Below are 26301 nucleotides of genomic sequence, written 5' to 3' on the forward strand. Positions count from 1 at the left end.
CAATAAAATCCGATGAACATGAACAGACACATGAACTGGACAGGAGCCAGTTCTTTAAAAAGATTATATGGGATTGATGTATTTAAATGTCGAGTGCAGAGAAGTTATCAATAAAATAAACCAGTTTCTCATTACAAAAAGTGAAGATATCTATTTTCCGGCTGAATTTTCAGCTTTGCAGGTCCCAGCAAACATTTTTGTAGCTATATTCTTTTGCTGTTTGGATATACGTTTTATATTCGTTATAGAATGATCGTATGAATATTGAGAAAACAGCATTTACCTACCAAAGTGGAGGCAATATATGTACATACATACATAAATTTGATTTCTTTCTCAAGCGATGAAAACTACACCAATTGGGCGTTATCCGAAACCTCATTCGTATCTATCGGAAGAATGCCAGAGAGCGCAAGACTTTGCTCTCATAGCCTTCAAATCGTTCCCGAGCAGACTTTGATGCCCAAATTGATAGCAAATTGAGAGCATTGTAAGGTGTCAACAGCAAATTGATAGCATATTTTGATATTAAATTTTGTACGAGAGCAAAATTAGGCATTAGTGAGGTCTCATATATTTTGATTTTACAGCAAGGTAAGACCACATTTAGGTATCAACAGCAAATAGTAAGCAAAATTTGGTATAGAATTTAACTTGATAGCAAAACTAGGCATCATGGAGGTGTCCATTTTTTCTTATAAAATGTAACCCCAAGGTCAAATTTCTAGTATCATTTGCTGAAAAACTAAACCAATTGCAAAGTTAAGCATCATTGAAGCATCCCTAATTTTGACAAAATAAAAATTTGCAATCAAAAATAAATCATAACCTTGTGTATTAATTAATAAACTTATTATACTCTTGATTAAAAACAAGAATTGATAGCAAAAGTAGGCATCGATGAGCTGTCCATGTTTTTTTTAAATACAATTTTTGTCATGTGTATGAATCAATCCAAACACCGATAACTCAGATCCTAATTATCAAATTTTGGTAAGAGCCGAATACGGTTTTTTTTATCTTGAGCTTCAAATGTTTCAAAACGATGATTTTTATACAGGAGTTTAAATTGTTGTTACCAAAATTTGTGAATTAAGATCTGAGTTACCGGTGTTTGAATTGGTTCATCAAAGTCAAAACAGTTATTAATGTAACACATTGTAAAAAGTGAATGTTTTCAGCAGTAGTCGTAAGTTTACATCGAGTGCTGATAAAATCGTGTTTTGCAACGAGTTGCATACACAATACTATGCGGTATCGGAAAATTCCCTTAACATTCATTAATTAACATAAGCATATCTCAACAAATATCCACATGTGGACGAACATGCCAATGATTCAAAAATTCAGTTCAAGTAGGTCGTAGACTGTGCAGTTTTTAGCAAAAAAAAGTGTCGAAAAGTAGCAATTTTTGGATACTATTTTCGGTGTCGTTTGGTTTTTGTAATGAAAACGCTTTGTGTTTTAGGGGCAGATAAGATGCAAGCATTTGTCGATTACTTGCATTGAATATTTTCCCCTGTTTCTTTTGAACAGAAAATCTTCCAAAAACATTTAACTTTTGAAATTTCAATTCGATTACATAAAAATTTACAAAAGATCGAAGATTTTATCCTTTTTTTTATTCTTAATGTAATATTACATTTAAATAAGGTTACTACCTTTCCCATACAAAGTAAACCATTTTTCATAATATTTTAGAATACTGAGTATTTAATAATATTTAAGGTTATTAAAATTCTGAAAAAGTGCAATGAATACATCTCATTTTATCTTGAAAAGTAAATTTTATTAATTTTTTTAACAAAGTTGAGCGAATTATTTCCCCCCCCCCCTTTTCAAAGGATTTAACACAGAATTCAAGCCTTGAACTCAAAATTACATAATCTGTATTCCTATTTGGTGATACAGCTAAACCAACATTGAACAAAATATTCGATTTTGTTTTCTATCATACTATAACTGTTTACTATTTCATACGGTATTCTTCAATCATTAGTAAATTTTCAGCTCTTATAATCGACACCATAAATATATAAACATTTTTTGACAGTTTTTTTAAAAATATTTAATATGTAAAATTTGTACACATAATTGTGTAAACATTGCTGTAAGTGCAATAATTTTCAATTTTGTTTCATACAGTTTTTACAGTGTTATTTATCACAGTGTATTGAACGTAGTGCAGAATCAAAACAAAACAAATCAAATCATCAAAAATTGTTCTTTTAAGAGAAATGCTACTAAAGTGCCCGTCCCTGGTGGAGTCTCATCGTAAATCGACGATGGTCCTGCTACAAATCTGTTGTTGCCAAAAGTCAGCCAATCGGTAAGTTTCCATTCCAGGTATTGGTCATGAAAGAGTGAAATATGTAATTATTTTATTCCAGATGGAGGACGCTTTGCAGGAATCAGTGCATCTTACCTGGTTATGATATTGGATACTATAAATCTGCGCACAACCCACGTACGTTCCACAATCCAACCACGTTCCCAACTTCCAGATCCAGTTATCGTGTGTTTGCCTCGTAAAATGGTGCAGAATTTTCGAGGTTCTACGGGGCTGTCGGGAATTAAAGCCAACATAGACCTATGGTTGGATTGTTTGAAGACACCGATAGGTGCGACCCAAACCAAAAGGCACCCATCGTCGCGTCCATGGTGAGAATCCGGGATTGACTTATACCGTATTGAACTTCTCTGCACCACTCGGAATAAACAATGACGGTATTAGATTATGATTTTTGAAGTGCTAAGGTAAGTGTGTTTAAGATAGTCTCAATCCCATAGCCTAAGTATAGAATATTTTCGAATTGTTACCGTAATTTTCTGTCGAAAATTTTCCTACCAAGTGGATTTTTGATGTTTCGCTCCAGATAAACCTTTAAAGCACCGAAGATCTCGTACAATACCTCTAGAAACAAAAAAATGTTAAGAAGAACCCACCTATCCAGTGCGCCGTACATATCAATATTCCTCTAATTGATAAGTCTAAAGCGGGCCACAGACTACACAACATTTGTACAAATGCGATGAAATTCGATGAAATTTTGTCGCTGTAAACACGATTTGTATAGTGTATGGCACTGCTTGAATGAGCGCCCAAACGGTTGGAGTAAAATCGGTCGGGATCGAAATATTTTGTACAAACCATCCTCCCAGCCGGGGTGGAGATGGTTTTTTTTGTTGCTGTAGCTATTTTCGCCAGCAATCGTTTGTGTTCGCGTGAAAAATGTTTGTATAGTGTGTGGGCGAGCATAGATCAAACAATCGTCGTGGAATCATCGAATTTGAACAGGCCATTTGTGTAGTCTATGGCCCGCTTAAGGTTCGATTCACTACTACTCCAGCAATAACTTTCATGTTCTCTCCCATTTAGTTTTTCTTTTTGGATCAGCCATGAACTACTAAGTACATTGCAAAACAACCTCGAAATTGAACAAATAAGCTACAAACTTGCGACTAGGGAATATCGTACCTCTTATGTAATGCCCCTAAAATTAAGCTGTTTATTGAATATCTTTGTTCGATAAAGGGAACAAACTTAATAAGCTTCCTCTAATTCTAAGTCATTTGGCTCGCTCGTTCATAATTATTTTTAGGTCTATTCCAAGGTTAAGCTATTTTTGTTGCTTGAATGAGTTTATTTTAATCGGAAGACTATGAGACCTGTTTGTAAACAACATTGCTGTGACTTCTTGCAGTACTAAAAAAAATATACTACTGTTACCCAGTGAGGACTAATAGCCAACATTAGGCAACTTGTACTGCGATTTTGGTTGCTGCAACGTGTTTATTTGCACATCTAGGTCAAACAGATGAGATGCATACCTCATGTCTCCTGACGAATCAAAATCGCGAATCAAGTTGCCTAATGTTGACTACTAGTCCTCACTGGGTAACAGTAGTACATTTTGTTAGTACTGCAACAAGTCACAGCAATGTTGTTTACAAACAGGACTCATAGTCTTCCGATCAAAATAAACTCATTCAAGCAACAAATTTGTGGACTGAGCTTTGATTTTTTTGTAAGTTGGAGTTGTAACCGTTGCATAACTGAAGGCGATTTCCTTTATAAACGCCTGATGGTTTCATAAATAAGGCAACTATGATAATATTAGGTATGTATAATTTTAGCTCACCACAGTGCTTTTTAAACGCCTGCATGTTTCCATACTTATCTACCAAAAGCTGACATGTAAAAGCGTACTGGGATTTTCTACGAATAGTACTGTGTTTAAAATTGGGAAATTAAGATCTTAGTTGAAAAATTCAAATAAATCATAAAAATTGGACGAATATGTTTGAACATGAAACAAACATTATCAAAACTGAATCTATTTCCCCCATAATGTTTTCACTTTAAAAATTTCATCATACACCAGGATAGAAAAAAGTTACTATAAACTGGGGGAACATTGATCTCTTTCTCCATGCATTTTAGAATATTTTAGAAGATTTTCAAGTATAATCTTAGTAACATCAAAAATCTCCAAATACGAACCAAATTTTGCCTATTTGAAACTCAATTTACAGGCTTTCAAAAGTAGACAACAGTTTTCAGATATTTTAAGTTAAGACTATGTTTACAACGATAATCTTCGAAAATTGTATGTTGATCGAAGTTACCCCAGTGATCAAAGTTTACCCAGTTTACGGTATCTTTTCTTTGGGATGTATTGTGAATGAGTATTGTTTGTTGCTACTCCGAGGATACGGTAAAACTATTGTAAACTTAGCTATCACGCCTTGAAAGTCAAATTAATAATTTTCTTACGTGACTAACAAAGCGATGCCGAATTTTGCTTTTTTGCAGATCCAAATGATGCCTCGTTTTAAGATCGTTTTGAAAGCTTAATGATGCTAAATTTTGCTATCATTGTAAATTATGTGATGCCTTATATTAGCATCATTGTGCTCTCCAAGCTCTCAGAAATCGAGGTGTAGTTAGGGTCTCAGTTTTAGCAAAATTTGGTATCACTTTGCTAACCAAGTATGAAAATTTGTGCTCTCATTTTTGCTGTGTACCACCTTATGTCAAGCAAAATGAGAGCAAATTTGGCCCTCAGGGCGTGATAGCAAAATTTGCTATAATTTTGCCATAAAAGTCTGCTCGGGTTGCCAGCGACAATATTCTCCAGTTCTCTTATTGGCCAAATTACTCAATTCCTTTCTGATTTTAAGCCATCTGAATGCACTGCTGGTTACAGAAAGAACAGGACGATGATTTTCTCACTTGAAGCCCGCGCGGGAGCAAAACCATTTCAAAATTTGCAAACATGGCGAACATTCTATCATATACGATTTATACAGACTTCAGACGACATTTTCTACAATCTTTTCACTATGCAATTTGAATTCCGATTCGCAACACAATTGTTAACGACTTCCCGAGCAGACTTTTATGGCAAAATTATGGCAAATTTTGCTATCACGCCCTGAGAGTTTAATTTGCTATCATTTTGCTTGACATAAGGTGGTACACAGCAAAAATGAGAGCACAAATTTTCATACTTGGTTAGCAAAGTGATACCAAATTTTGCTAAAACTGAGACCCAAACTACACCTCGTTTTCCGAGAGCTTGGAGAGCATAATGATGTCAATATTAAGCATCACATATTTTTCAATAAAAGCAAGATTTGGCATCATTATGCTTTCAAAATTTTTATGAAAACTGCAGAATAACAAGGTATAGTTAAGGTTTCATTGAAAGCAAAATATGACATTACTTTGCTGTCCGCGTTTGAAAATTTTGATTTCATTTTTGCGCTGTGTACTACTTTAAATCAACCTAAATGAAAGCAAATTTGGATTTCAAAGCGTGATAGCAAAATTTAGTTAAATTTTTCAATGTATCTATAATGAAATACGTTTAGAGAATGCGTTGATTAGAGGAGGAATGCAATATTTCGAAACAAAAATTTCCTTTCCTTAGATTAAACGCCTGAAGTTATACTAGAAAACAAAATTGTACAATCATAGAACAAATTTTTTTACTAGGACGAATCTGCTAATAAAAAAAAGAAGAAAAAACCATTGGTAATTTTAAATATCTGAGTATAGTCCACGTTTAAAATGTGCATGTGAGTTTAATCAGAAGAGCTTATTCTTAGAATCTATGGACGTGACGAGAAGTGATTTATTAGACACTCGAATAAAAGTTTTCAGAATACTTTAACGCTGATATGAAGGAGGAATGTTGAGTCATGAACGAATATGGATGTTGAATTTGGACTATATTACCGGAAAATCAATTCCTAATAAAAACTGAAATCCAAAAATGATATAAAAATCAGAATTTAATATGAGTGTGTGAAATCAGAATCTGCATCTCCTATTTAAACTATAATTTGGATTTGGTAGGATTTAGGGGAGATGAACGGTGACCTCAACTCCCAAAAAAATTTGATCAAAATACATATGCAGAAACATCGAATAAAGAAACACAACTTTAAAGAGTTGCTTTGAAGAAAACTGAGGAACGAACATGAGGCGTCCAAAATAACCAAATGTGCCAAGTTTATTCGTTAAATAAACATAAATGAGCTTCTCCCTAGTACATTATAAAAACCGATGCTAAATTCCCAGAATAAGTCCCCAACCCGTTGCATAAGGAAAGGCGATTTTTCGAGATATGAACTGTATAATCAATCTAGTTGGGTAACACTTATTTTAGACCAGGGGATTTATTTTGGACCACCCTGTCTAGCGCTGTTATAACGAATCATGAAAAAATTCAATGCAATATATTTTAGTGCCCGGGCTTCAACTATATTTGTTGAAAATTTTAATGATTAGTTGTTTCAAAAGAGAGCCGAATAAGGTGGTTGTCTCGAAAAATCGTATTTCCTTATGCAACGAGTTGAGGTTTATTCATCCCTAGTTGAGCACTTATTCTGGGAATTCAGCATTTGATTTTTTATATGAATTTATTTTTTTGTGCCACCTTTTTGGCAAGAAAAAAGCTAACAAATTTAAATTTCATGATGATTGCAAAAAAATGATGTCATTTTGTGGTAAAAGTTTGGTATCAAAACCAGTGTTGCTATTAGTTATGCAACGAGTAAATATGCTCATAAATGCACAGGAATCGTCGGGTAAAATCGCCCGAAAATGCTTCATGACCAGAAGTAACTCCTCAAAACATTGAACAGTTGAAACTAGCTCATTTTAAGATGCGACCCAGGTCATCGACGCATTTAACTGAAATCGGTGTTAAATGAGTCATCTCAATCGCATTTGGTGTTGGTCGACAAAAGCATCCTAAAAAAATTAACAATAAATTACTATTATTTATTTGATTAAAAACTCACATTCAATTGCAATCATAAAAAAGCTGTTTAATTTTTGAGTTTTAGAAATAGAAATATATTTTGGACAACTCCATTCAATTACTTATTATCTCTGAAAAATTTTATTCCATAATTGATAGGGTAACGGACTTATTTTGGATCAGAGGACTTATTTTTGATCACCTTGTCTAGCTCTCTTATAATGCAACTAATAATGAAAAAATAGTGCATTACATTAAGTGCCCGGACCATATTTGTTAAGAAATGTCAGGATTAGTTGCTTTATAAGAGAGCTAGACAAGGTGGTCCAAAATAGGTCCTCTGGTCCAAAATAAGTCCGTTACCATACTGTGTAAACACCACGATATTCAGCTTTATATAAACACTCCAATTTGGGCGATCAGCAACGAACTTCAGTAACCTAGAACGAACGAACTTCAGTAACCTAGATTTGAAGCCTAAATAAATCTTCACAGGTATCCAACCAACAAAAGAAAAAAAAAATCTCAGATTATTTGTTGCCTATCTGAAGGCGATTTTAAATTTGCAAGTGAATTTGCAAATTTTGTTCTTGAGAAGCAACAGCATTGTAATTTAAACATATTTTGAAAATTCCAGATAAATCTCATGGTTTTTTTTAATTTTATTGCTGATCTATAAAAGTGTAAAATAATATTTAAATGATTGAATTTTATTAAAATATTATTATAAAATTGTAGTATAAAATTAAAATTAGATTTAATCTCGAAAATCAGGCATTTAGGAAATGCAAGAATTTAAAGCACAGCATTATAGAGTTGCAGTAAGGTTGAAAACTTAATATTTAATTCCCCTCAAATAAAGCGAATAAAAAAATATACCATGGACTAGAACTTCAGATTAAATCCGTTACTCGTTCCAGTATATATTAATGATTGGATTTTTCTGTTAATACTTTATTTGAAACGGCTTATAGCCTTTAAAGAGCCAAATTCGTTTTGTATAGTTGGATAAATTTTATAAAGTGTAAAATTTACTTTTTAACTTTAATGTATTAAATTCCACATTTAATGTCTCTGTTTTTTAATGAATGTTTAACTAATGAATGCCGAAATTACATCATGATAACATTTAATATGGAAAAATATGCAGTAAATCTTTGAACTAACAAAATGAATTTCAAGATATTTAAACTGAAAAATATCGGAAACTAATACTGGGCAATTTTGCCAAGGGGTTTAAACAGAATGTTTATTTAATGATTTAAATCCTCCAATGAAAAACAACTAGAACCAAAACAAAAGATTTAAAAAGTACATACCGTATTGCATTTGCTTTTGCACTCCATATTGCGTCGTGAAGCCAAAAAAACATAAGGCCATCGACGAGATGATTTGCCATTTCGAAGTAATGCTTGTTTCCGCTGATAGCCAACGATTTCGGTGTCAATGCTGGCATTTTCCGCAGGAATGAAGTTTACCAAATATAATCAAAAAGTCTGAAAAAAAAACATTTTTTTTAATTTAATTTATTCATTACGATGGCCTTTAAGTTACATATAAAAGATTGTATTGAAATCTTTTCTTTCAAATCAGTTCAATTTGTGAAAAAGAATGAATTTTAATCGAACGACAATGCAAGATTGACGTCTGTTTGACTTACCCAATATTTGGTGGCACTTGCTTCAGAAACTTTGGCCTCAACAGTGCGTGATTACTGGACCAGCGATTTCACTGCAGGTCGAATGAATAGTTTTTTTACCAGCAGCTTGCCTATTCGTAACGTGGTTGAGGTTGATGCACTGTTTCCATCGGAGCCGGTATTTTGGCGAAAAAAAACCGATCTTTCGGACGGAGGGATCATGTAGCCCACCTGAAGCATCATGTCCATAGAACTAGAGCAACAATCACCTAAATGTCAAAAACTGTTGTGCGAAGCCAGATTTCCCTTTCGCCTGTAGGGAATACTTTTTTCTTCCTTTGCTGAAAAGGAGTGGTGTTGAAAATTATTCAATTTTTCAACATGTTTCAAAATATACCTACCTGAGAAAAATATTCTCTCAACGACGGCGAGGCTGCCAGGGGAGTTAATACCGAGAGCATCGGGAGGAGCTTCCGTACATTCAACGTCCTCTACCTGTTCTCGAAAAATTATTTCGATCCGGATTCCGGCTCTTCCTACTGGATGCGATCAATTTATTTTGCACTATGTCTTAAGCGATCAAGTAGATTGTTAACCGGAACACAACTGTATCCACGCCGGAAGATTAAAATCTGCTCTGGGATGGACGCCCCGGGAATATTCAACAGGATTACCGTACCGGAACACAGATCAGCTGTCCTTGTAGACAGGTGAGTCCTCGACCTAGTCGGTGGATGGTATTTACGGTATTTACCTTTTTCCGCGTTCGAAAATTGCGACCGACCAAACGAATTACATCAGAAAAAACGGACAAAACAGAAGTGGTTTGAGCACAGACTAATATGGGTCGATTCACGATTACGTATTCTCCCTTTTGTGGTGACAGTTCGCACGTCCTGTTTACAAAATTTAACGAACGAGAAATGGGGTGCGGCGAAATTTTTCGTGTAGCTGCACGGTCAAGAAATTTAACTCAAAACTCAGTTTAAGGAAAGCAAAAAACCAAGTTCCATTTTGTGAATTAAATTTAGCGCATTTTTTTAGTTTCTCATGTTTATCTCTTTGGAAAAGAACAGAAAGTTGAAAATTCTTTAAAAAAAAATCGAAAAGGAGGTTTGTTTATTAAAATGTTTCAACATGTTTTCAAATCGCTTCTTCAACAAATTTGTTCTGGACCAACCCACTTTGCATTGAATATTCTGGGAAAGCGCGTCTACTTGAAATAAAAATTCCATCAAATGTCCAAATGTGGAAACTTAAAGAATTCGAATGTGCCGAATCGATTGTCCGGAAATTTCTTGTGTTATTTTGACCGGAAGCTGTAAAACAAATGCACATACTGATACGACAACACTATTCAGGGACAGAAGAATCCAATAAAGGAAAATTCTCCGGAAAACATTCCGAAAGAAAAGGCTTAACTATTATAAATTTTTACGATATGATATTTTCGAGGAATAAAAATAACGTCAGTTTAACCACACTAACCAATCACACTGACACGAGACTTATAGAACAAAATTCCTCTCAGTTTTTGGCTAGAAGCCTCTTATCGCCGACATTGCGCGGCAGCAATTCGAGCATGAAAATTTTACTGGTATCGACATTTTCGTTTATTTTCGAGCAGCACCAAAAACCAAAATCGAGTGTCCAGTCAGTGGTCAGTAGTTTAATTTTGAAGTTAAGTTCATCTATTCCAGCTGGATTTCAGCTGGATTAACAAACAAAATGATTGATTTTTAATTATTTGATACCGAAAACATCTAATTTTCTTTTTAATTTAAAATAAGGAATCAAAACAGGAATCGCGAAATGTCAAAACCAGTGAGGCCAGGCAGTGCGTGAATCGACCTATAGTGGTAATAGTTTGAGTCCATGCTACTGGAAATGCTAAAATTTGTAGCAAGGGGGTATTTGTTACTCAAATTGAGCTAAATGTTGGAATAAGGCTATGATCATTTAGTATCCGGGCACTTTATTTTGGTGATAGCTGCGTTAATAGAGCTCGGATATGCAAAAATTTAGTAGCGTTGTGTTGGTTATGAAAAGGACTATCTTGCCTATTTTTGATAGATTTTTAAGTTTACGTGTGTATGAGATATTTACTATGCAAAAAGACATGATAAAAATAATTTTGCACAAATTTGCTCCTTTTGCGCATTTTGTGCCTCGAAAATTCTTCATTGTTGACTCGAAAGCTCATGAACTGTTGATTTTTTCAGATTTTTTGTCGTACCAAATGGTTATTAAGTATAAGGAGCCACTCTAGGATCCACACGAAGTTCAAATCAACTATCGGATTGCAACTCTTGATCTTAAATATTTCACCATATTTATGGTTATTTGGGATAACTGAATGAAGACTCCCTACATAATGCAAAAAATACATGTCTGGCAGAGGCAAAAAGTTTTGCCTGACTAGTAGACACCAAGTTAATAATTAATAATGATCAGATCCAAAGATCGCAATCTGTGCATCCGGTTTTTACGCAATATGACAGATGTGTCTGATGGACAAAAAAAATTATGTTAAAACCGGATTTAAGAGATCAATTTCTTCGAGATACCAACTCATGAAAAGGTTCCAACCAGATTCCAATTGCTTTTTCCAGGTGAGTTTGTGTAAAATATCATGATTTTGCAAAGGTTTTGATTCTGTGGTAAAAAAAATAAATCAATACATGACTGAAAAAAGTGTGCAAAGATAAAAAAGAGATTTTATGAAAGAGTTAGAGTATTTCTTGAAATCATTGATAAATATTTTTTTTTTATATTTTTAATTTAAATGTCATATTAACACCTTCATTTCCTCCATAGAAAGTTTTTCGATCAAATGAATAGTTTTTAAAATACACACGTTTGTAACTGCCCGGATACTAAATGATCATAGCCTTAGATAGAAATGTGCTAACTCAATAGTAAAAAAAAAAATTGCCAAGGGAAAGTAACCAAGTATTTTCGCTTAGTTGAGCCCGAGAAATTTTGTGTGTAGTTTTGCTGTCAGCACAAAACCTTGGAACGAGGTTATTTTAGCATTTTGTTTATGTTGTTTATTTTGAATGAATGATACCCTAATTACACCTAGTTTTGCTGTCATAGAGAACTTAAGATAAAAAATCATTTTGCTATTGGTATCTTTATTTGGATTCAGATTGCGTTTAAAAACAAAATCGTTAAACCAAAGTGATGCCTAGTTTTGCTATCCTGTTGAATCCTACATCAAATTATGCTAACAGCTTGCTGTTACAACCTCATTTTGGTTTCAGTCTGCTATCAATTGAAAAAATTTGAAACCTGCATGATGCCCTATTTTGCTATCACAAGAAATTCAATATCAAAAAATGCTGTCACTTTGCTGTTGACACCTCAATTTGCTTTTGGTTTGCTATCGATTTAGGCATCAAAGTCTGCTCGGGTTAAGTTATCATTTCTGATACAATTTCATGTTTGCTGGGGTACACTAGAGCAAAGGCAAACGTTCAACATTTACAAAAAAATGAATTGATTTTATCTCCAGCTTTAAATTGTTGGGCCCAAATAAACTCATTTTTTTTAAATCATTCACCGAAAAAAATAGATTATGTGGGACCTACACATATTAAATACGAACTAAACTTGAAAAGTGTGTTTTTGTTTTACATATTTTTGCTACATAGAAGAGACTTTTGATCATTTTTTTTAATGAAAACAATACACTTGTTGTTGAATAGAAGAACATTTGAGGAAACTTTTCAATTATCTGTTTTTTCTGAGCTTCTTTATATCAGCGCAAGGTTAGCACAATGAAATTTGAATGATTCTCATTTAGAAACTATTGATAATAATAGCAAAAAATTTAATACTTATTTTAGAGCAAGTTCACTGGTGTTGGGAAAAAGTGGTAGAAATTTTGTGACTTTTTGCATGCTGTGGTGCAAAAATAGCAATATTTCTATAACATACGTCTGAAATAGAAATAGTGTTGTAAAAAAATACATCGCCCAAAGATCTTGAAATCATTTTTGCATGGTAAAATTTTCAAAATGTCAGAATTTCTACCACTTTTTTCCACACCAGTGAACTTGCTCTTAGAACTCTTAAATATCTATTTTTCAAATTAGTGTGAAAATCATTAAATTAAAGATCAATTACTGACAATTGGATTTCGTGCAATGTTTTGCAGTCGCAGTAATCCGTACAAAGGTTGACTAAAATGCGATTAGCGTGTAGAACTCCGACTTGTTTTACACTAATTTGACAGGTCACACAAATGTCGCAGTCATGAGTGCGCAGTCCAATCTAGTGCGCTGCGACTAATATTGACTTCATCATTTTCCTTCGATTTTGAACATTTGTTAAACTACAAAAATAACGCAATAAGTCACTTTAATAAAAAATCGGCAGGTATGATATTTTTTCGTGTTAATTGTTTTGATTGGCTCAAAATCTACGTGAGGTACTCCAGAGAAATTGATGGCAAGAGCAAACACAGATCTTTTTCTCCATTTAAATATGTTCCAAAATAAACCTCTTCACATGGAAAGTTGTTTTTTTTTGTGTGCGGTAGGAAACTGGCCTTGTTTACGCTGATTTCCGTATTTGTATGTTCCTCGAATTATCTTTTACCAGTTTTTGAAACCATACTCGTTCGATCTGTGCTAATATTGATTAATCGAATAGTTGGTGAAAAATGTGAGGATGGGCTTTTTTTGTTTTGGACATTTCTACTACTTCTATGATTGTTTCATTTAATGCATCTTTTTTTTTTAATAAGTTACTGTTGTAGTATTAAGAAATAGAATTTGGTTTTCAGATGGTTTTTGTCAAAAACGGGACTAGCAATTAAAAGTGTATCAATTAATTCAGAATTTACGAAAAAAAATCAGTTCTTTTCAAAATTTTCTTTTTTGTTTTTTTAATCATGCTTGAAAAGCTTAACAGGACATACGTTCACGGTGAATTTATTGAAAAAAGCCCAAGATCACAGTTGTATCGAATAAGTTTTTCAGGGACAGTGTACCAACTCGTTGATATAAGTAGCGAATGACATAAAGATTGTAAACGACTATTAACGGAACAAAAAAAGGTTTAAAGCTAACAATCATTCTGAAGTGATTCTCCTTTAAAAAAAAGATCTTATGTAAGGTATAGAAATTAAATTTTAACCTTGTTTTAAAGCGGGGTTTCAAAACACGACATCAGATTATACAATTTTTAAAATAATGTGAAAAATGGTTCTTGAACGATTAAGTTATTCATGAAACTTAAGTGGTATATGGTCATAAAAATAAATTTCCGTGAACTTGTCAGCGAAAAAATATGAGGTTTAAAGGAATAATATTAAGAAAATATTACATGGTTAAAAGAAGGAATAGAAAGTAAAACTGCCAGTAGAAGCCCGATTAGGAGAGCATATCAAAGTTGTTGCACAAACCCATTTCAACTAGATATTATTAACTTATTCAGATAAAGGTTTGATATCAAAATCTTCGTTTTGGTCGTTTCGAAAAATAAATGATAATACCTTTTTTGATACTATCGGTTGTTTTGTATCAGCCAATTCAAGATGTGTGTATTCACCCAATGCTATGCTATGCTATAATTTTGATACAATCTGTTGTTTTTTCTGCTTTAACTAACCTGCTTCGAAAACTATTATTTGAAGTTTGAAGGTCTCATTCCAATGCACCAGGCATAGTTCAGTGGTAACGCGCGCGTCTCACAACCTGAAGGTAGAGGTTCGAATCTCCTGGCTGATTCCCAAAACTTTTCAAGAAATGATGCATGAAAGCAATGTTCCGTCCAAAAATCACTCATTTTCACTGAGCCATACTTGATTGCAATCGAAGGCAAAAAAATCGTAGCAGTCAATTTTTCCTTCTCCAACCATAGCACACAAACAATTAAATTAACAATTATTTCATGATGAAAGTTTAAAGTACAAGCAAAGATATTATATTCTATCGCGGCACCCCGTAGATTGGTGCCTTTAGGTGAAAAAATGACTGTGCCTCAAGCCCCTTATAAAACGAAAACTTTATCTAGAAGCCTGCTATAAAACTTTAAATGATACTTGGATATGTTTCCAGTATGCTTGAAAGCACAGAATTTCAGGAATTGTACATCAAACAATGACAAACAAGTTTGTTCAAGATTGTGACGCTATACGAATTGATTGTGATGAGTTATCCGCAATTGAATAAGTTGTTTTTATTCGCATTTCTTTGATATACACAGTAAACGAAAATTACCGAGTTCGGTAATTTTTTTAACGAAATCCTAACATGTGTAAATCGTTAAACTGTTCGGTAATTTTTCCGGTAAAAAATAAACGAACATCGGTAAATCGATTCTTCATTTACCGATGTTCGTTTATTTTTTACCGAAAAAATTACCAAACAGTTTAACGATTTACACATGTTAGGATTTCGGTAGAAAAATTACCGAACTCGGTGCTCAAATTGCTATCAAAACAAGTTTTTTTTAGGATCTTTGAGCTTGCAAACGAATTTTCAAATGTTTTTCATAGCTGCGAACATGTTTGTATTTGAATTCTTCACAGTTATGCAGAAAACTTCTTGAAAGTAGACTCCAATAATGGCAAGTCCTCCTGAAATGGGCTCGATTTCGTCCAACTATGAAAATTCAAAACTTTATTTCAATTTTCTCTCCTCTATCATCTTTTTTTAAAAGAATGTTAGATAGGATAAGAATCATAAGCAGTAGCTTCAACCAAATTTGTTCAAAATTTTCATGATTATAATCATTTATGAGGGTGAATATTTTCAACGAAGTGTGTATTTATAGCTTCGCATAACTCAACTTTTCTATTACCTCTCTAGCAATGAGAGAGAGAGTATTTAGAGTAGCGAGAAGGAAAGGCTGTCAGTTTAGCCTCTGTAGGTTTGAAGCTAGGATAAGGCATTGGAATTAAACTACTTGTTCTTAAACCGCCAATAAAGCCAGTCATTATTTCGCCAACTTTGTCTACGAAATTTGTAACTGAAAGTTTTACGAAGTGAATATACTATCGGTTGCTGCCGGAAATTAACCCGTTCAAGTATTTTAAAAATTTGAATTCCGAAACAACGAGCCTGATCCTACATTTTGGTGCCGTGACCAGGATCCTTTTGTTTCGAGGAATTCCCGCCAGTCAAACAATTGATAAAGCGCCATCGTGAATATCGACTACAAAGGATACACGCCATTTCGGAGATTTTGGCGCCACCCCGAAATATAAGCTCCTGTTTTTTATAAATACAAGGCCTGTAACGTACAGGCACACGGTACGTAAAATTCCAAAGTGTGCAGGGTATTTAACGGGTGCTTTGAGATTTTTTATACCTTATTTCATATCACGGGTCCATCGGAGAGTCCTAGACGGTTCGGTATCCAAGATCACGGAAACCACCTCTCATCTGTTTGTACCATCGTTCACGACACGTTGCCAGAACCATAGCCAGGAAACTGCAACTTTGTTGCACAGTTGGAGTGAATTATAAATTCTCAAGGCATTAATTTGCTTTGAGCAGGTGAGTACCGCTCCAAAGCATACACCGTTTTCGAACGGCTCTACCTTTGTTTTTCGTTCTCCCTCAATATTCAGGTTGAGAAAATGCCAGATACACGCCGGAAGCAAGCTTTGGTTAATCAAAGGACTGCTTTGCTATCTTCCTTCGAGAGGGCTGAACATTTCGTCAACAACTATGAGGCTGCTAGAGATGCAGCTGAAGTTCAAATTCGCCTGGATGCCCTGGATGCCATGTGGAGGGAACTGGGTGAAGTACAAAGGCATCTAACGGACATCGAAGATACAACTGAAGGTATGGAAAATAACCTGCAAATCCGTGCTTCCTCTGAAAACCAGTACTTTAAAATAAAGGCTAGTCTATCCTCCAAACTATCATCTCCTCCTCCTACCTTTTCGCACGCAATCCCTAATGCTGCCACAATTGGGCTTTCTGGACTAAAGCTTCCCACTATAACCCTACCTGAATTCGACGGGGACTACAACCAATGGCTTACTTTTCATGACACTTTTGATGCGCTCATACATTCTAACGCTGAGGTGCCTCCTATCCAAAAGTTTCATTATCTTCGTGCTGCAGTAAAAGGCGAGGCCGCTCAGTTAATAGAATCCATTGCCATTAGCTCTATCAACTACTCTACCGCTTGGGAGACTTTGAAATCACGATACGCCAACGATTATTTGCTTAAAAAACGTCATCTGCAATCTTTACTCGAATGTCCTCGTATGAAAAAGGAAACTGCTGCCGCCTTACACGGCGTAGTCGATGAGTTTGAACGTCATATCAAGGTTTTGCGACAACTGGGAGAACCCACCGATTCATGGAGCACCATTCTCGAGCACCTTTTATGTTTACGTCTTGATGACTGCACCCTAAAGGCTTGGGAAGATTTCGCAAGCACCGTCGAAAACCCGGATTATTCCTGCCTAATAGATTTCTTACACCGTCGTATAAGAGTCCTCGAATCAATGTCAGTCAACCACAATTCTGTTTATCAATCTTCCAACATCCAACATGCTTCTAGAAATTCAACATTCGCTCGAACATCGAATCACGCTGCTGCTGAAATCCCTACTTATCATTGCTATGCATGTAATGAACAACACCTGCTGACCCACTGCCCACGATTCAACAACATGAATGCCCACGAACGCTTAACTGTCATCAACCTTCATCACCTGTGTCAAAATTGCTTTCGTCATGGTCACCTCGCCAGAAATTGCCGATCAAAGTTCTCTTGTCGTTTGTGTCAGAAACGTCATCACAGTATGATCCATTCCGCCTTGTTTACCAACACGCCACAAACAGCAAATCCAACCGTAATGCATCCCGTTCCATTTGAAAGTGAAGACGTTATTATCACCGACCCTGAAACTACTTCGACCAATTCCGCGGTTCAAACCACCAACTCCGCTGTTCAAATTAGCAACTCCGCCCCAGTCTGCAACTCCAATGTACTGCTTTCAACGATTAGTCTATTGATCCTCGATTCCAATGGAAAGGCACACCCGGCTCGAGCGATGCTCGATAGCGGCTCCCAATCCAACATAATAAGCGAAAGATTATCTCAACTACTACGCTTGAAAAGAGAAAACGTCAGTATTCCAATGTATGGTATCGGTGAATCGACGTCAAATGTGCGACATTCAGTGAAAACAACTATTCGATCACGTACTAGCAGATATGAACTGAAAGCCAACTTCTTAGTTATGCCCCGGATAACCATTGATTTGCCCAGCACCAGCTTTTCCACCCTCAATTGGAAGTTACCCAATAATCTGAATATGGCCGACCCGGAATTCAACAAAACTGGTCCCATTGATATTTTGCTAGGGGCCGAACACTTTTTCACCATAGTCAACCCCGGAAACAAAATACAAACAGAAGGACACCCTACTCTTATAAATAGTCTATTTGGCTGGATCGTTAGTGGCCGTCATCAGTCTCAATTGGTCAATCAAACTACGACTTGTCATGTTGCTGTATCCGATTCGTTGCTTGAAGCGCTTGAAAAATTCTGGAAGGTTGAAGAAGTTATCGAACGGCCAGAATATTCCCCTAAGGAAAGGAAATGTGAAGCTCATTATGCATCAAATGTGTCCAGGAATTCTGAAGGCAGATATATTGTACGTCTTCCCCGCAATGAAAATTTCGACCAAGTTCTCGGTGACTCGAAGCACATCGCTCTCCGTCGTTTTCAATTACTTGAGAAAAGATTTGCCGTTAATTCAAGTTTAAAGCTACAATACCATGAGTTTCTATCGGAATATTTGAGTTTGGGACATATGAGACTAGTATCGCCGTCCGAAAATGAGCCAGAACAAGTCTGCTACTTACCACACCACCCTGTTTTTAAAGAATCCAGCACTACCACAAAAATTCGAGTGGTTTTTGATGGATCAGCTAAAACTTCAACGGGAAACTCCTTAAATGATGCGTTAACAATAGGCCCTACCATTCAAGAAGAGCTTTTGTCCTTGGTTCTCAGATTCAGAAAGTATCCGATTGCGCTTGTGGGCGATATTGCTAAAATGTACAGACAAATACTCGTCCACCCTAAAGACACCGCCTTACAACGGATTTATTGGCGCTTTCATCCCGAGGAACCTATATCGACGTATGAGCTACAAACCGTGACCTACGGACTCACCCCATCATCCTTTCTAGCCACCAGAACGCTTCACCAACTGGCTTTAGATGAAGGTGAAAATTATCCTCTTGGTAGTACGGCATTGAAAAATGACTTCTATATGGATGATTATATAGGGGGAGCGCAAACTTTGGAAGATGCCATCGAAACCAGATGCCAGCTAGACAACTTGATGGCCAAGGGCGGGTTTCAGTTGCGGAAATATACTTCCAATAATCTTAAGGTTCTTGAGGGATTGGAGGAAGAGCGTATCGGAACTAAATCGACATTGCACTTTGACCCCGAAGAAGCAGTCAAAACACTGGGCATCGGTTGGGAGCCCGGATCAGATCAACTACGTTTTGATTGTACATTGGCAATAACAACAGGATCACCAACAAAACGGTCCATACTGTCGGCGATATCGAAGCATTTTGACCCCCTTGGGCTAACTGGTCCAGTTGTAATTCGCGCAAAGATGATGCTGCAGGAATTGTGGCAGGAGCCTTGTGGATGGGACGATCAGGTGCCTGATAAGATCCGAACAAAATGGGACCATTATTGTGCAGAGTTACCAAAAATCTTCAACTTCAAGGTCGATCGCTACGTTTTTCTACCGCAAGCTTTTATCCAACTACACACGTTTTCCGACGCATCCGAGCTAGCGTATGGTGCGTGCACCTATGCTCGATCCATCGATCCCACTGGTCGCATTAAAGTTTGTTTGATTGCATCAAAATCTCGAGTGACCCCATTAAAAAGGATGTCGATACCACGATTAGAGCTTAGCGCAGCATTAGTTGGAGCACGCCTACACAGAAAAATCAACAATGCCATGAAGTTATCGGTTTCATCATCCTTCTTTTGGTCTGATTCAACGGTTACACTTGCTTGGTTGCGATCCACCCCAGGAACATGGCAAACCTTCGTTGCGAACCGAGTAGCAGAAATACAAGATCTTAGCAATGGAGCCATATGGAACCACGTATGTGGTAGTCAAAATCCTGCTGACTTAGTTTCGAGAGGGACGTCCGTTGAAGAGTTTTTGATAAGCGATTTATGGCGTTATGGCCCGAATTGGTTAAAGTCTCCAGAATGCGAATGGCCTTCGTCTAACAGGCCTGATCAAGATGATCTTATTCCTGAGCGGCGTAAAACGGTGGCGGCCGTCCAAACAACATCGGCAGTGAATCCATTTTTTCACGATCAAGGTTCCTACTTGCGTCTGTCACGTGTGGTGGCTTACTGTTTGCGGTTTGCTGAAGCGTGTCGAAAAAAGAAGTCCCAAGATAAATCTGCAAGGGTAAACAGAAATATTAATGCTCTCACCATTATCGAAATAGTCCGAGCTCGAAAATGTTTAGCTCGATTGGCTCAAGAGGATAGACTGAAAGCAGAATTGAGAGAACTGAGAAAGGGAAACCCCGTATCGAAGCAGTCCCCCTTGCGTCTTCTTAGCCCGTTCCTCGATTCTGAAGGTATTATAAGGGTAGGAGGTAGGATGAGACATTCACAGCAGCCTTTCCATATCAAACACCCCATCCTACTCCCCAGTTCCCATCCATACACACGGTTAGTTGCACGGTACTTTCATTTAAAATTGTTCCACGGTGGCGGCCGTGTGAGTCTGGCAGCGATGAGAGACGAGTATTGGCCAATCGACGGACGCAGATTGATTCGAGGAATAGTATGGAACTGCTTTCGCTGCAGACGTGCTGCACCAGTCCCGGGTAAACAAAAAACTGGTCAACTTCCCATCGAAAGAATCACAGCTAGTAGACCGTTCACCTTTACTGGCGTTGATTATGCTGGCCCGGTTTACTTAAAACCCCCTCATAGAAAAGCAGCAGCTCCTAAGGCTTACATCAGCGTTTTTGTTTGTTTCGCGACAAAAGCCGTGCATATAGAACTTGTAGCTGATCTCTCTACAAACGCTTTTCTTAATGCACTTCGCAGATTTATTGCGAGGCGTGGCTCTCCCACGCAAATTTATTCCGATCAAGGTAAAAATTTCCAAGGCGCTAGAAATGATCTTCGAGAACTGTTCGAAATGCTGACGAAAAAGGAGAGCATTGAACATATTTCTAACAGTTGCACGACCCTTGGCATCCAGTGGCGCATGATTCCTCCCCGTTCTCCTCATTTCGGCGGCCTTTGGGAGGCGGCAGTCAAGGTGGCGAAAAAGCATTTATTTAAACAGCTCGGCAGCTCATCGTTAAGTTTCGAGGATATGGCTACGGTTTTGGCGCAGATTGAGGCCTGCATGAATTCTCGCCCGCTTACACCGATGACGGAAAGTCCTGATGATCTGGCAATTCTTACACCTGGGCATTTTCTTATTGGGATGTCAATGTCATCTCTCCCGGATCCTGATGTCACACATATCCCTGCCAACAAGCTGGATCATTACCATCGATTGCAGGAGTACGTTCAGCAGTTTTGGCATCAATGGAAGCGTGAATACCTACAGGAACTACAGAAAGAAAGCCGCCGCACCGTACCAAACACCGAATTCCAAGTTGGGCGTATGGTTGTTATTGTCGACGACTTCGTGGCACCCGTTAAGTGGCCCTTGGGACGTATCATCAAAACCATTCCTGGGAAAGACGGCTTACCAAGAGTCGTACAACTGCGAACGAGCAAAGGAATCACGGAACGAGCAATCACTAAAATATGCATGCTGCCCTACGAAAGTGAGATGCAACCAGAAAGATTTAGTTCGGAAATTTAGAAAAATTCGATTCAATTAAGATAGCTGGTAGGAGAATTTCCGCACACTATTTGTTTGTTTATGTTTAGATTGTTATGGTTTGTCAGAGATACATGTTTAGCTAAATTTAGTTGTAGTGAAATCTCACAATTTCAGGTGGCGGCAATGAATATTTTCAACGAAGTGTGTATTTATAGCTTCGCATAACTCAACTTTTCTATTACCTCTCTAGCAATGAGAGAGAGAGTATTTAGAGTAGCGAGAAGGAAAGGCTGTCAGTTTAGCCTCTGTAGGTTTGAAGCTAGGATAAGGCATTGGAATTAAACTACTTGTTCTTAAACCGCCAATAAAGCCAGTCATTATTTCGCCAACTTTGTCTACGAAATTTGTAACTGAAAGTTTTACGAAGTGAATATATTATCGGTTGCTGCCGGAAATTAACCCGTTCAAGTATTTTAAAAATTTGAATTCCGAAACAACGAGCCTGATCCTACAGAGGGAAATATTAGAAAAAAGCTGGAAGGTGTTCCAAAATATGTACCCGGTCCAAAATAAGTCCGTTACTCTATATTTCATTTGATACAAACAGTTATTTGATCTGGCTCAATTTGCCTGCTTCGAAAGCTGTTATTGGAACTTTGAAGCTCTCATTGACCAATATCCTAACTGATTGAGTTATAATCTTGATATGATATTATCAAAGGGTTGATCGGGTATGATAAACATTCCCATGGAATGGAGAATTTTTTTGGTTCACTTCTGATGGATTGTTTGCTGCCGGAGTACTTCATAAACTGCTTCAAGTCATTCTTATTGAAATCTTGTGCAACAGCACGCAAGGGCCTAAGATATTAAAAGGTTCATTTGCCTAACTAAATCACCAAGCAAATCACATCGAAACGACTCGTTGTTTCCACATAAAGCTAGAGATGACCGACCATACTGGTGATTCGGGGGGCTTATGATATGCTCCGATGATTCTCTTACCCTTGCATCTCATTCAGTCAAAATCTGTTTCAAGGTGAAAGAAATGGAAAGCACAAAACAGATGCCCCCGCCCCCTTCCTCTTAAAGGTGGAGTTTGTGTGGTGGGTAGGCTAATTGAGTGAACAACTTGGGGCGCATAAACTCTGACAATCTCGGCTAGAGTGGGTGTGAAAAGTTTTTTGTCCAAACATACGCCTGATACGCACCGTTGAGCTGATTTGCGTATGACCGCTCGAAATTTTTCACTTATACAAATTTTGCTTTCATCGTTGCTCGTTACAGTGACGTTTGATTTGCATTTGACCACCGTGTTGTGTTGCTGTAGTTGGTCAAATTATCTTTTCAGATCGATTTTTTTTTTCTATCATGGCCACTTTACTTTAGTGGTTTTTGGGGGGTTTCTGAGACTGGAGATTGCAACGGTAGAGGAGGACAGGAAAATTTATCAAATTCGGGTTTTTACCTTGGCTTCCAATTTGCATAAACAACTGAGTGCTCACTGGATGGACGACGATTCACTTGGTTGCCGTGCGGTGGAAAAAAAGTGGTTAGATTTGAAAGTGCTGATCTGTCTTTGACGTCTAGGTGGTGAAATTATGTGATTTACTGGTTTACGATTGAAAGTTTTGATGGATTGTTTTGATTTGAATAAAATAGAAAAAGGTGTCCGCTATCAAAATCTATTTATCAATTCAAATGCAACAGATTAATTATAACCGTTGGCTCAAGCTTTGAAAGTCTCACGTCGTGGCGATGATATAAGTCAATGGGTTTCATTTCCAACTCAATTTGAAAAGGAATTTGTAGAATGTTGCATTTGCTCCAAAATGTAAGCGTAAATCATTCCAATCGCTTTTCCTTCTCGGAAGCTGGTTCCGAAAAATTCCTTCCTTCTATCGAGTTCCTGTCGTACATTCAAACCAAACAAAAACAATTCGATCATCACATTCCTTGAAACCGAAAGCCAAAGCCAGTAAGTTGCTACTTCAGTGCTGTTGATTGATGATGTTTCTTTGGCCTCAGATGTGGGCAGTCAATTCCGAAAAATATCAAAATTGATTGGTGAAGCCGCCTTTCCGAAAGCCTTGTCTTGGAATCAAATGTCAGACTTCCGAAATCGGAGCAAATAGTTTGCCGCCATGCAATTTAGCTGTACTTACTTCACGATGAACATTGCAGTTGGCCCTCGGGCATTAGTCGCGAATGTTTTCCTGGGTGTTGAATTTTCCTTTGTAGCCGCCAGCAGGAAATTGTTTATTAGTTTAACTGTACAACCGATAAAGCTGTTGAGACTGATTATCCACTTCAAATGTTTGGCAATTATGAAGGTGTCACTATTTTCTTTGAAAAACGGCTTGGAAAGGAACTTTCAAAATTATTAATAAAACCAAGGCTTCAAGTGACGCATTTTTAATATGAACAATTCAAATTGAATGGATCCTGTATAGATTGTCGATTCCCCGGCCCTTTTTGCGTTCTATGAAATCGAGAAATCTGAGAATCCTTTTCCCGGGAGTTCCCGGGGAAAACATGAAACTGAAAATTTTACCCCTCTACGAAAGCATACGAAACTATACATAGGGTAAGCATATGGTATTTTCATATGATTTATCCTAACTCAGTATTGTTAAACATTTACAATATTTCATAAATCATTCAAATAATTTATACGATTGAATTAGTTTTCGTTTTTTGACATCAAATTCTTAAAGAGAATAAAAGGTTTGTCTTTTAGAGTGTCCTTCCCGGAATTTCCCGACCGGGAATTCCCAGGAATGAAAAAATGGGAATTCGTGAATCCCTTTAATCTTTACCTTGATACATGGCTCAGACTTGAAAAATTTTGTTTTAAAGACTGGTTAATACATTGATTCCAAAAAAAATGTTTTTTCGTTCGGAAACCAGAGTATAAGTAAAAAACTACAAAGAATCTATAAAACCAAACAACTCAAATAAAGAAACGCTACGAAAAGAATCTAAATGTTCTTTTTTGCAACACTCATCATCTTGAACTTCGGTTTCGCAAACTGTTGACTGTAGAAAAATCGTCGGCAAAGAAATGATATATTTCGAAATAAAAGGATAATTTTTTACGGGATTTGATGAATAGCCTGAAGTCTTGCTAACCAATCGCTATTGATAGACAAATTTTTTTCTCAATTTTTTGTTATTTTTGCAGCAAGAATCAGTCAAGTTTGTTGGTTTAATCATACTTAGTTAGGGTCTAGGGTTTTTTAATTTCTAATTGAATTTTGGAGGTTTAAATAGCCGGAAAATGGACACTCTAATTTCCACCGACAAACTAACTTTATCTTCTTTCATAATTCAAGATATTAATGGTAAAAAAAATAATGGTTAAATGACAAGCTCGTTATTCGAAAAAAAAATCGCACTACGTTTTGTTACCACACATTAATCAATGAACTAAGAAAAATAAGAATCTTTAATACCAACGGCTTCTTGTGGCAAAAAATTGACAAAATTGAGAAAGATTTTTCACTAACTTTAGAAGTTTGTTTGCTAGACCTAAGGTAATCCATGAAATCTCGTAAATTATTAGGTGTCCATTTGTTTAAAACAGTGTTTGTTGATTGCTGATAGTTTTGCCTGAATTGGAAATTCAAATCGATTTAATTTTAATTAAATTCGTAGAGTATTTTTTATTGGAACTTGATGTTGTTCTTTTAATTTAAGTTAATTAAAAGATTTCGAGCAAACACAACTTTTTTTTAAATGTAAACCAAATAACAAAGTAGAAATTATGTTTTGCTGAGTCTGACTCATTTAATTAGGAAACTTTTGTGCAGCTTATGTGACTATTTGTCTACATTATCAGAATCAGGTTTAGCTCCATTTTTCGGGTTATGGAATTCTCGGGATTTTCCGAAAGGTTTCCGGGAATCTGTAAATCCTGTGTTTTTTTATTTCCGAGAATTTCCGGTCGAAAATTCTCGGGAATGGACACTCTTATCCTGTAGATATTTATTCCTTAATTCTTCTAATTCCCTGTCCCACTTTTAGACGGGCTGAACCTAAATTGCAATAAATCGGAGTCTAGATATAGTTTTTCAATTTTGCTTGCTGACATGTTGAAAGAAACGTAAGAAGGTGTTTTTTTTCAACAATGTTATAAACATTGTTATAAACTTTCGAGAACAAGTTTTACAATTGAAAATAAAGGGAAAGTTACTCAAGTGCCCAATCACGTATTAGGCTACGGTTTGTAGTTTTTCTGGCTTATCAAAAAAAATTTAAAAAAATTTAAAAAAATTAAAAAAAGTTTTTTGAATAAATAGCCTTGATGGTCAAGCGGTTAGCGTAGATAGACGTTATTTGCAAGTTTATTCGAGGTTTGAGTTCGATTTCCATCTCGGTCTCGTTTATTTTACTGTTTGTGAAGAAATCAAATCGTTTGAATCCTTTCATTGCAGGGCCATAGGACGAACCGACTCATGGGGGGGAGGGGTGGGGGGAGGGTGGTGACTAATTTTGTATTTATGATTTTTTGTCTGAAAAAACACGAACAAAAAATAATTAAGACAAACGTTTGTAAC

The 26301-nt window shown here is 36.4% G+C and overlaps 2 protein-coding genes across 2 annotated transcripts in view; both read left to right on the forward strand.

Annotated features, from left to right (window-relative positions):
* The window catches only part of LOC129749260 (myosin-IIIb-like), a 332299-nt gene that overhangs the window by 98939 nt on the left and 207059 nt on the right, over positions 1 to 26301 (forward strand). The window lies entirely within an intron of this gene.
* On the forward strand, positions 16508 to 21781 carry LOC129742994 (uncharacterized). The gene is made up of 3 exons (XM_055734937.1): positions 16508 to 20539; positions 20605 to 20780; positions 21007 to 21781. Exons 1-3 carry the CDS (start codon positions 16508 to 16510, stop codon positions 21779 to 21781), a joined length of 4983 nt encoding a protein of 1660 aa, XP_055590912.1.

Source organism: Uranotaenia lowii, chromosome 2 (assembly GCF_029784155.1).
Source record: "Uranotaenia lowii strain MFRU-FL chromosome 2, ASM2978415v1, whole genome shotgun sequence".
In the NCBI taxonomy this organism is placed as follows: Eukaryota; Metazoa; Arthropoda; class Insecta; order Diptera; family Culicidae; genus Uranotaenia; species Uranotaenia lowii.

Bases quoted from the DNA above. Each gene is read 5' to 3' on its own strand.
- LOC129742994 (XM_055734937.1), top strand. From the start codon at position 16,508: ATGCCAGATACACGCCGGAAGCAAGCTTTGGTTAATCAAAGGACTGCT. The intron at 20,540-20,604 runs GTAGGAGGTAGG...CCTACTCCCCAG, and splicing joins ATTCTGAAGGTATTATAAGG to TTCCCATCCATACACACGGT. The intron at 20,781-21,006 runs GTAAACAAAAAA...TGCACTTCGCAG, and splicing joins ACGTGCTGCACCAGTCCCGG to ATTTATTGCGAGGCGTGGCT.